Source organism: Pelodiscus sinensis, chromosome 1 (genome assembly GCF_052426305.1).
Source record: "Pelodiscus sinensis isolate ZL-2025 chromosome 1, ASM5242630v1, whole genome shotgun sequence".
NCBI lineage: Eukaryota > Metazoa > Chordata > Testudines > Trionychidae > Pelodiscus > Pelodiscus sinensis.
In genome coordinates, this window is record NC_143052.1 from 152,425,370 (window position 1) to 152,436,434 (window position 11,065).

The following is an 11,065-nucleotide window of genomic DNA, read 5'->3' on the forward strand; positions in this document are numbered from 1 at the left end:
GTGAGAAGCCTCACCAATGCAGCATCTGTTGGCGCTCCTTCTCCTTAAAGGATTACCTAATCAAACACATGGTGACGCACACCGGCGTGAGGGCCTACCAGTGCAGTATCTGCAACAAGCGCTTCACCCAGAAGAGCTCCCTCAACGTGCATATGCGCCTCCACCGCGGGGAGAAGTCCTACGAGTGCTACATCTGCAAAAAGAAGTTCTCCCACAAGACCCTTCTCGAGAGGCATGTGGCTCTGCACAGTGCCACCAACGGCACAACCGGCACCGGCAACAGGGCTGTCCCTGCCGGAGTGGTGGCCTGCACGGAGGGGACCACGTACGTCTGCTCTGTCTGTCCAGCTAAGTTTGACCAAATCGAGCATTTCAACGACCACATGAGGATGCATGTGTCAGACGGATAAGTAGAATTTCTGTCTCTTTGTTATGAACAAAAAAATAGAAACAACAAAAAAGCTATGGCACTAGAATTTACGAAATGTTTTTGTTTCCTTTTTACCTTTTTCTTTCTTCCTTTTTTTTCTTTATTTTTAGTTTTGTTGGTTTTGTACTACATGAAGAACTGTTTTTGCCTGCTGGTACATTACATTTCCGGAGGCTGGGTGAATAATAGTTTTCCCGACCTCCCTTGGATGGTGGCCTTAAGGCCAGGTAGTGCTTCAGGAGCTCCACTGGTTGGATCTCTAGCTACTGGCCTCTAAATACAACCCTTCTTTACTACAAAAAAAAAAAAACACAAAAAAATAACAAAAAAAATCTTTTTTTTCTCACTTGTGAAGAGCACTACAAAAAACAAAACGAGTATACTACGAAATCTACAAGGCCTACTGTCGTTTTAAGTACACCGCTTGCAGTGTTTCAATGGACGTCATTCACAATTCTGACCGCTCTTGGACTTCACAGTATCCAGTTAGAACTGTGGAATATATCACTACTGCTTGAGCAGCAGCCAGACAAAACAAGGCCCTGCTGGTTTCCACCATTTGTCTGCTTTATCTTTCTCTCTTGCTCACACACAAACACACATACACATACACATACACACTCTCTCACACACACACACACACTAAAAGGGCTGAGGAGAGGGCAAGGGAGTTTGGGTTGGATGGTGTGATGTCCCTTCACAGGATCAGGAATAAGAATCACATTCTTCTCCTGGATTCTGCTCCATCCCACACTCTTTAGCTCACCCTCCCCTCCTGCTTTCCCCTCACCACCAATACCACCTTCCAGCAGACACCGGGAAGATTCAGACAGCAAGCAACGGTGGCTTTCTTTTGTAATTTATTCAGTGTCTTCGCTGAGCCCAGAGCCTCAGCACAATCAAGAGGGACTTTCACAGAAGGCAAAGAGAAACGCAGAGGAAAAACAAATAATGAGGTTTGCAACCTGCGGATCTAGGTACAAGAGAAGGATTAGTTCCCACAATCTTTGCAAAAAAAAAAAAGTTGCACCAGGATTTATTCTTGTGGAAGAAAGAGGAATAGACGGTGGGAGGGAGGGGATAATTTAAAAAAAAATAGTTCATGGGACTTTTTTAATTGAAAATTTTATAGAGGGGTAAAAGTGACATTTACCAGATAGAATGCTGATTTTTTAAATATATTTACAACAGTATTTGTGTAAAAAAAAAACAAAAAAGTGAGATTGTTAAAAGTAATTTTTCTTTGTTTTCTTTTTTTGTTTTGCATACACTGCCACTAATATCTTCTCTCTTATATAGATATATATATATATACACACATATATGTGTGTATGTGTGTTTATTTATATATATATATATATATATAAAAAATATTAAATTAAGACTGTTACGGTTAGCTAACCTGCTTCCAGATTGGGAGGGGGTAGTGGGAGGGAGGGAAATTATCCTGATTTTTGTTTTTAAAAGAGGAAGGATTTTCGTCATTTTCTCTTCTAGTATTACTGGGGGGGGGCGGGTTCCTTTGTTTTTTATTGTTTTGAGAATTACCTGGGTCTGTGAGGGCACTGTGAGGTCATCTACCATTTTCAGTCTGTCCATCCTGCAGTATCATTTGAACTGGTACTTTTTTTGGATATGTGTTTCTCTTTTGGCTCTTATCCAGGCCCTGTTATTTCTTTCTTGGTGTTCCCTCTAGGGTTTTGTTCCTACTGAAGGGGAGGTTCATTGTGAGAAGCAGGTTTTCTAGCAATGTTCATTTTGCCTCTGGAATGATAGAATTGATAGTCAAAAAGTATGTAAGATCTGAAGGATAGGATTTCCCTTCTTTGCGGTCACTGGAGAAAAGTAATCTGCTGTATTACTGTCACACTTCCATCTTGCTCACTACGGATCTTCCATAGCTGTGTGGAAAACTGATTTCCCATTCATTTGTATTGATGCCAAAATAACTTTCCTTACGATTTCAAATAACCTGCCCTTCCCTTTCAGTTGCAAAAATGTCAAATCAAAGGACATATCTTGCATTCTTTGTGCACCCAAAACTATATACTGAATGCAAGACCAACACTTAAGATTCCTGATCAGCATGTATGTCACTGTCTTTTATTTTGTTCTGTTGTTTCTGGCCTGACGTTGTACCTCACCTCCCCCACTTAAAACATTTGTGAGAATTCTTTCCAATGCAAACTCTCAACGTACGTGGATTCTTTCATCTAAAACAGTGTCTGACACTTAGTAATGTTTGAAATCCTTATCTAGGATTAGCACTTGGACTTAATATTTTAGGCAGAGAAGACCACCTAACAGTAATATGCACACAAAAAGAGTAAGAAAGAAAAGAAAAAAATTATTTCTTTAGATTTTAAATGTGTCTGCATTTAAATTAAACTTTCTTAGGTTTACAAAACTTTGCTTGTAAAATCTGAATATTTCGGAGACCTTCTTCCAGTGCTAGGCAACTTTCAAAAAATTGAATCGGTAGATTTTCTCACTACATGCTAAGTGTTTCTTAACCCTACAACTTTTATTTCAGATCTCTGTAAATTAGCATAGGTGACTTAGTTGCTTTGGGTCAGGAATATATGATTATTGGCTTAAGGGGATACTGTCAGATATTTTAGGCTCATGTTTTTTATACCATATCCTTAACATCTTAAATATGAAAGGCGTGATTTTAGTTACAATAAGATGGTACAAAGGAACATCAATGCAGGTTTAAATGTAAATAAGAACCAGGACCTAAATTTTTTTTAATTACGTTTTTCTGTCACCAGTTTTTTGAAGTGACATGTTTGTATAATTCTCCAATATTTTGGCTTGACTCTAAAAGGAACACAAGTTAATTAGCAAATATTATTCTCACGTCATATCGATAGTATTCATGCTGTCATGATGAACCAGGAAGTGACAGAGAGAGAGCCTACGATACAAAGGGTAAAAGGCAATGTTTGCCAAATACAGAACCCACTAAATCTGTGCAGGAAAAAATGTTCCCATTACGTGGCAGGGAGAAGGGGAGACTATACAAAAGTATTTGACGATGTCCCTTGGATGAAAGGAGTTTTCTGATATCTAGTGACATGATCAGACAAAGCTGTGTTGTCTCATTCAGCCGAATGAAAGATTTCCCACACCTTTATATTTATAGCGTGCCCATTCATCAGCTGAGGCCTGCAGAAATTTGCCATTGAGACTTTTTTTAAGAAGCCAAGACATTGAATAGTTGCAATATTAGTCTGATGTCAAGGGAGATATACCAGAGAGGACATAAGATCAAGATTTACAGCCTCAGAAAGTTGAATGTAGACAGAACAATCATGTTCAGATTAGAAATCTTCAATTTTCAACCTTCCCTAAATCAAACTAGCATCATCTTCCAAATGCAGATTTATAGCAGAACCTCATCAATTCTCACAAGTTAATTAAAGACCCATTGTGATTGATTCAACTGAGCCAAGTAAAGAATAAGCAAGGAAATAGGTTGCAAATAAATAAACAAGAGTAATGCATCCCCAAATGAGCTTTAAATGATTTGACAAGCAGTTTAGGCCAAGATTTTCAAAAATGGTTGCCTTAAATTTAAACCAATTTTAAGTACATGGTTAGGTTCAGTGTAAGAGGCCTGGTTTTTCTAAAGGGCAGTGTACTCTGCAGTTTGGATTTAGCACTAGTAGATAAATGCTCAGCATTTGAAAATCAGACCACTTATTTCAGTGCCTTGTTATGGACTCAAGAGCCTTTTAGGCACTCATCTTTGAATGTGTAGGCCTTGTTTTTTAATGGGTGTGAATTCTGAGGTGTGTGAATTAGTGAGGTCCTACTATAACTATCTCTTGCAAAGGAGGTGAAGGCACAATTTGTATTTCATAGGAGCTATCTAGAATAGTGACTGAAGTCACCAGCTTTACGCATCTGGAGACTTGAATAGGATGAGTTTTATACAAGGCCCTAGGGTTTATCCCTCTTACAGAAGTCTCACACAGTTTGGCACAATTAATAATCTCATAAGGGGAAGAAGAGGAGTGGAAAGGTGTGGGTATTTTGCATAAGATACTTTGAAGACTCTTTCACAACAGCTGTCTCCATTATGTCTGCTTCCTGCCAATGCTCTTAGCTGCACTCAGATTCACCCCACTTTGTCATGAATTTCTATTAGAACGACAGGGACATTTTTGGAAAGGCAACAATAAGCACTTAAGGCTGCCACGGATGCCCTTGGAGAACGAGATTTGCACCAGGATCAGAGACCAAGCAAAGTCCATTTGTCTTTGATGTTAGTATTGTTTTAATCCAAGAGAGATGTGCGTATAACCACTGTGAGTCCAGGCCCTCATTTCTTCCACACAGAACTCCCAGTGGAGTATGAGATGCCCACTTAATGCTGGATCAGTCACTCTGCAAGCAGCAAGCTTGGGAAACAAACTTCTTGCATCCAGCAGGTGTTTTTCACTGGGACCTTCTGTTAGGGGTGAAACTAAAAGCACTGAGAGAAGAGAAACAAGAGAGACCCATTTCAAGATACTTGAATCCAGACTGAAGTGTGAAACATCCAGACCAAACCATTTCAAATATGGCCAGCCCCTCGAGGTATGTCTACCCAGCATTTTGAACTGAGCAAGACCAAGTCTCCCTCAGACACCTCTCCTCTCCCCCCCCCCCCCATTGATAGACTTGGGCTAGAGGGGATTGCATTAACACTCTAAGCATATAGACAGAACTTAGAAGTTGTGAGTTGGCCTGGAGCTTGGGGTCTGAAGCCTGGGGAGGGAGATTGGCTATTTTTAGAGTGCTGCTAGCCTGAGTCTGTCCACCTGGGCTGGGAGACTTGCTCTCGCTTAGTCCCAAATGCTGTGTGGACATACTGCGGTGCCGGAGGCTGCCCAACCCTTCCTTCTCCTCATCCCTGGCAGCATCACAGCAATGTCTGTCTCAGTGGTTCAGAGTGAACTTCCCTGCTTCCAGTGTCCCTTCTGTTTCTTAAACAGCAGGGGTTGCCACCACAATGGCACAAATCTCTCTCTCACCTGCTTTGCTTATCCTGCTGGTTTTCTCTTGCCTTATGCTCAGATTTGCCCACTCTCATCTTTCCACAGCCGCACAGATGAGACTGCTGACTTACTCCGAGTGCCCATGACCCTCTCTCTCCTCCCATACCTAAAGAAAAGGATGTCTCCAAACAATTTTTTCTCTACGAATAAGTATAGTATCAATTTAGTACCTGATATGTCCTCTATCAAGGGAAGCTAGATCTATGATTATCTCATCAGTTTATCCCCATGTCAGCTTGTATGAGTCTTGGAAATAAACACAGTATAAATGAATTCAGCAGGGGGTCAAATTGAAGCAGCATCCGATTTAGCCAGAAAACAATTGCCGCTTTCTTCCCTTCACACCCCCCACTTACTTTGTCACAGGGGAGATGGGAAAAAAGTGTCAAAACAAAGTAAAACTATGTGGTCTGAAGAAGGAAAGGTGCATGTTATTCATACAGATTAGCCTAACCCAGGGCAAAATCCAAAAGAAAGCTTAAAGTCTCTTGAGCATGGAGTAGACCACTACAGTCAGTCAGTTGCCATGCCGCTTACCCAGGTCAAGAAGCACCTGTCTAAAAGTGAAGCAGCCTCATTCTATTATATATTAAGACTAAAAGGCTATGTGTTTCATTGTTCTTGCAGTGACAGTGGTGGGAAATGTTTAAATATATTGTAAGACCATCAGAAACAGAGAGAGTTTAGGGGGTGGAACGAATAACAAGATGGGAGAAAGAGGCCAAGGTTTTTATTCTGATTATTTCTGATGCTAATATCTATTCAGCTACAATAGCGTCTCTACAAAGAGGAGGAAGCTTTAGTAATTCTGATCTCTCACCAGTGTAAACTGGCAGTAACTCAACTGACATCAAGGATATCAGCACCAGGAATAATCAGTGTGAAACTGGTCTGAATAAGAGGAGAATCAGACCCAATGTTTTATTAGGGATGTTAAGCCTCACCCTTAACAGGTGAGGCTTACCAGTTACAGTTAACCAGTAACTACTGTGGGCAGAGGGTTGTCCTAACCGCATGGGACCTGCTGCAGGCAGGGGTGCTCCAACCCAGCCAGAGCAGCCCTTGTCTACAGTGGGCCTGGGACGCTCCAGTTCAACCAGAGCAGCCCCCATGCGCAGCAAGGGTCCTGCCCCAGTGTGATTGCTGCATGCATGGGGCTACCCCAAGCTGGGCTGGAGTGGCCCCTCCCACTGTGGCCCCGCCCACTGTATAATCAATTATCTGGTTAAACAACATTTAACTGGTTATCCAATAAAACAGGATTTTACACCCTTATGTTAACTTACCAAATCTACCCTAATATTTCTAGTTGTGAAAAAGGACACTGTGAAGTCCTTTTAGTCCAAACTATAGGTTCTCTAGCTTAAAAGAAAACAAAAGAATGTTTTACTACCCAAATAGAAATGTTCTCGTAGTATTGTTTAACAGCCAAACAGTATTTTTTGGTTGCAATTAAACAGTCTCCAGCAAGGTGCTAATGCATGAGAACCAGAAGGCGAAACTGACAGGTATCACTGCCCATGGCATGAATGAGCTGGAACTAAAATGGAATGAGGAAAGGTAAATTGGAATTGTAACATCCATGCAGGCTAGTGACTTAAGGTGTTGTTAGTGACACAAGTATGGATAATTGTGTGTTTGTTATAAAATGGGAGGGGGTCAAACTCATCCCAGTTGTAACTGCAGTGAAGTTAGCTGTCACACAAGGAATGGAGTTGGCCAGGGGGTTTTAATCTAATAATATCCTCCCTTAAATTATCATTTGAAAATTATCCAAAATAACAACAAAGGAGACAAACTTGCATAGGTTCTGAGACATTTGCTAACATAACGAGTGCAATTAACTTGAGAGGTGACCTTTGTGGTTTCTTAAGTTAAAAATAGGATCCCATGTCTCCAGCCTAAAATTAAATCTACTTCCCTATTGCCATTCACTTCCCTGCACTCGGTAAAATGAGCTTGTCTGCACAAAACGAAATATTAAAGGCAAGCATCTAATCTTTCTTTAACAAAAATTTAGCATAGATCTGATTATTGATAGCATCTGTAACCTGTACCGCCCTTTGTTTTGGCCTGGACTCTGCATGGCAAGATACAGCCATGCAGGGAAAACAAGGAATTTGTGTCCTTATGAGTAAGGACTTCCAGGGAGAAATGGGAGAGAAAAAGAGTACTAAATTGGAGTGAGTGGGGTCAGGAAGGAGGAGTATCTTCCAAAGAATACTGTTAATTTAGATTTTAACTCTCAGCATTACATGTTTGTGCTAAAAATAAATAAATAAATAAAATGAGACACCCTCCCCCCCCACACACACACCCCTAGTACTATGGTTGGAAACCTAGGTAAGGAAGGATCAAATGGACTGTTTCTTGGGGAAGCAAATTTATTGCATCGTTTTGCAGAATTGCTGCCTTAAAACAGAAATCCCTCTGTGGAGAGTGGAGTTTATTTTTTTTAATCACTGTGTAAATTAGGTCAGATTTGAAACATTTATTTATGTGAAATGCAGTATTTTGTGTTTCCTGTATGAGAGGAGCAGCAGCTCTTGGGATGCGAGAGGACAGACGAGCTGTGACAACTTCACCAGCGGGAAAGTCTTGAGTGCTAATGTAGAAGTTACCTGGAATATATTTGCACTGCACTCTCAGCTGTCTGTTAATTTCAGCGATGGCTCCAGGTGCAGGATCTGTAGTTCTCCTGTCATTTTCATGCTCTTGGCAATATCTCATCAGAACTCTTTACAGGACAGGTCCTGATCTCAGTCAAGCAGCACTCTCTTGATATTATTACTTGAGTACAGTCTTTATGATTTGGCCTGCGCACACAAAGCCACCAATCCCGAGAGAATTGATGAGAGAGAGACTCCACTGAAAAGTTACTTCCCTACTATTATGAAGATTTTCTTTCTTTCTCTTTCTTTCCTACAAATCTTTGTTAAATTCTGTCTTTAGTATACGCCAATGTGACCCCTTGATGTCGGGATTGTACGGGTGTGACCGACAGCAGACATTGGCCCTTTGTAGTGTTGAGTGATGACTTCTGTGAGGGAAAATGTAGTGCCTCCCATAATCTTTTTCCTACCGTGGATGAATCGCTGAGGTCCCAACATGCATGATATTTCTGTCAGATTAATCCCATGAGGTACAGGCTTGCATTTCCTTTCCTAATGCAATGTAATTACATTATTAGCTAAACCTTGCTTATGCTAAGACGTTTTGTACCAGTTTTTCAGCAATAGTGCAGGCTGCACCACTGCTGTCAATATCAGTTCTAGGGAAGGCAAGACTCAGGTGACATTGTGGCAAAAAGATCTGCACACAGTCTTCTCTACTCCTTAGGCTACTTGGAGCAATAGTCCATCTGCGGTAAAAAAAGTGTCCTAGCGTAGACAGGCTCTTAAAAGAAGAATTGCAGCAATATGCATTGTGTACATCTCATGCAACTGACTCACAGGCGATTTCCACCATCGTGTTCAAAAATGTTCTCAAGAGATGTTTCATTCACTAAACATGTACCCCAAACTGGGGCTTCTCGGTTCTACAAATACATGTTCCTTAGTAACAGCCAGGTATATGGTGTGATTCCTAGTTTTAACTAGGTGCCTTGTCCATCTAGGTTTTCCTCTCTTCTTACCTCTAGTTTGTAGCACTGATGCTGTCAATATTTGTTGATGCTTGTGTTGTCTCCAAAATCACCCTAATTACTGAATATGTAATATTAGATAGAAAATGAATGTCGCCTTCCTGAAGAATTATGACATAATCACACAAACGTACATTTCATTGAAGTCCATTGCAGCTTTTTCCTGTGATCTTTCTATGAAGTCCTTAGTCAGTTTTCCTTTAGTCTGAACTCTCATTGACATAAATTAGTGAGGTCTTTGCTGGAATAAGAACTGATTAAAGACTTCTAGTTTAGCTCTTTATATATGGGGCTGTTTTGTTTGAGAGTGGAGAAGGTTGAACAAAAAGCGTGATCAGAATTGGAGCTTAGATAGAAAGGATTGTTGCAACTTTAATTGACTCTGTAATACATTATGGATATATATGTATGTATACAACATATATGCATGTCTTTCTATTTTATAAACACACCCATTTCTGTGGGCCAAATGCTGTTAAGTGGGTCCTTGCCCAAACAAGATCTTAGTTAAAAATTGAGTATTGACTCAAGCTTTTGCCCAGTGTATTTTCATGTGACATGTATCAGTACTGCAGGGATGGCCATGTGTGCCTCACAGCACCTCCTGTGGCCTTACAACACTATTGAGATAGCCCAGCACTGCATTCCTCACTGCAACAGACATGTTAACACATGAAGGCTCTCTGCTCTGGAGCTCTGCTCCCAAGATCAGTCACTTATTTCCATCTGCTGCTATCATGTCCTTGAGTTAAGAACACAAACTAGTTACACAATCTGAGCACAGCAGCAGTAATGGAGTTATTTGATGCCTCCATCCCCCTAAAAAAGAATAGGAGCTGAAATTAGCAAATCAGAGTCAGGAGCACACTGCATCAAAGAGAATGAGGACTAGCCAGGGGACATCAAGGCCCAGAATCTCTTAAGTCCTGTATCAAATGGCTCTTTCTCCAGCTCTTGTGCTATGCATAGGCCTGTTCATACAGGTACACATATATCTGGTGATCCAGTGTGCTTTTGCAACAACTAACGATAATTCATGAATTGTCTCCCCTGAAACCAAGGTGGCCTTTGCCAAAGTCTTTCTAGGAGTGTGTGTTTTTACTGTGTCTAACAGACCAATAGACTACAGAAGGAGGAAAATTTCAGTGAGCTATAAGTATTCTATGTGTAGTTCAGGCATACATCAGACTGCCAAAAATCATGTGTCACTAGTTTATTTAGTGGGCTAAATGAGCAAGTTTGGCTTTGGTCTCCTACAGTGGAAACATGATAGCCCTCAAATAATATAAACCAATTTCTTCACTCTGGAATTCTTTTGCCAGATTGGGGTTTTGCTGTTGTGACATAGGTCTATATATATATTGTTTTGCTCATACAGAGTTGAGTAAATGTTATTTCTCTTTCCGTATCTTCAAGTATTGGTGGCATATTCCTTCCCCGTTTAAGTTAGGCAACAAATGCAACGATTTCTTGTTTTCTTTTCTTTTTGTTTTGTTAAATGTACATTGTCTTTCTATAGTTAAAATGTCTGTGACTGTCATTGTAGGTATTTCTTTTATTGGAAAAATAGGTTATTTTTATTAACAGTAGTAGTGACTTGGTGGAAGAAGAAAAGTTGCTATTTAGTTCTGCTTAGTTAAATACAGTACACTACAAGGCAGTATTTCTAAAAACTAGAACATACAGTACGCAATATATAAACTCTATATCTATATATACATAGTATATTCATTTTACATTTTGCATCTGTCTATGATCATACAAAAATTATTTTTTACATTTATCATTCACCACACACCTGCCGCAGATATTTTTGAAGCATTTAATGATCATCATTACAACTCTTGTTTGCTTTTCGTATTATTGGCTTGTATATTCTCTTTACAGATTTTCTTTTCTAGGTTTTTTTAATCAGTCTTTTTAGCAAAACGTAAGAAAGTGAAT

The 11,065-nt window shown here is 40.2% G+C and overlaps 1 protein-coding gene across 33 annotated transcripts in view; it reads left to right on the forward strand.

Moving 5' to 3' along the window:
* The window catches only part of ZBTB20 (zinc finger and BTB domain containing 20), a 715,034-nt gene extending 713,548 nt beyond the window's left edge, over positions 1–1,486 (forward strand). For all 33 annotated transcript variants that reach the window (XM_075906071.2, XM_075906010.2, XM_075906161.2 and 30 more), the window contains one exon: positions 1–1,486. In XM_075906071.2, coding sequence (XP_075762186.1) covers positions 1–410 — 410 coding nt within the window. In that variant the 3' untranslated portion in view covers positions 411–1,486.
* The last annotated feature ends 9,579 nt before the right edge of the window (positions 1,487–11,065 follow it).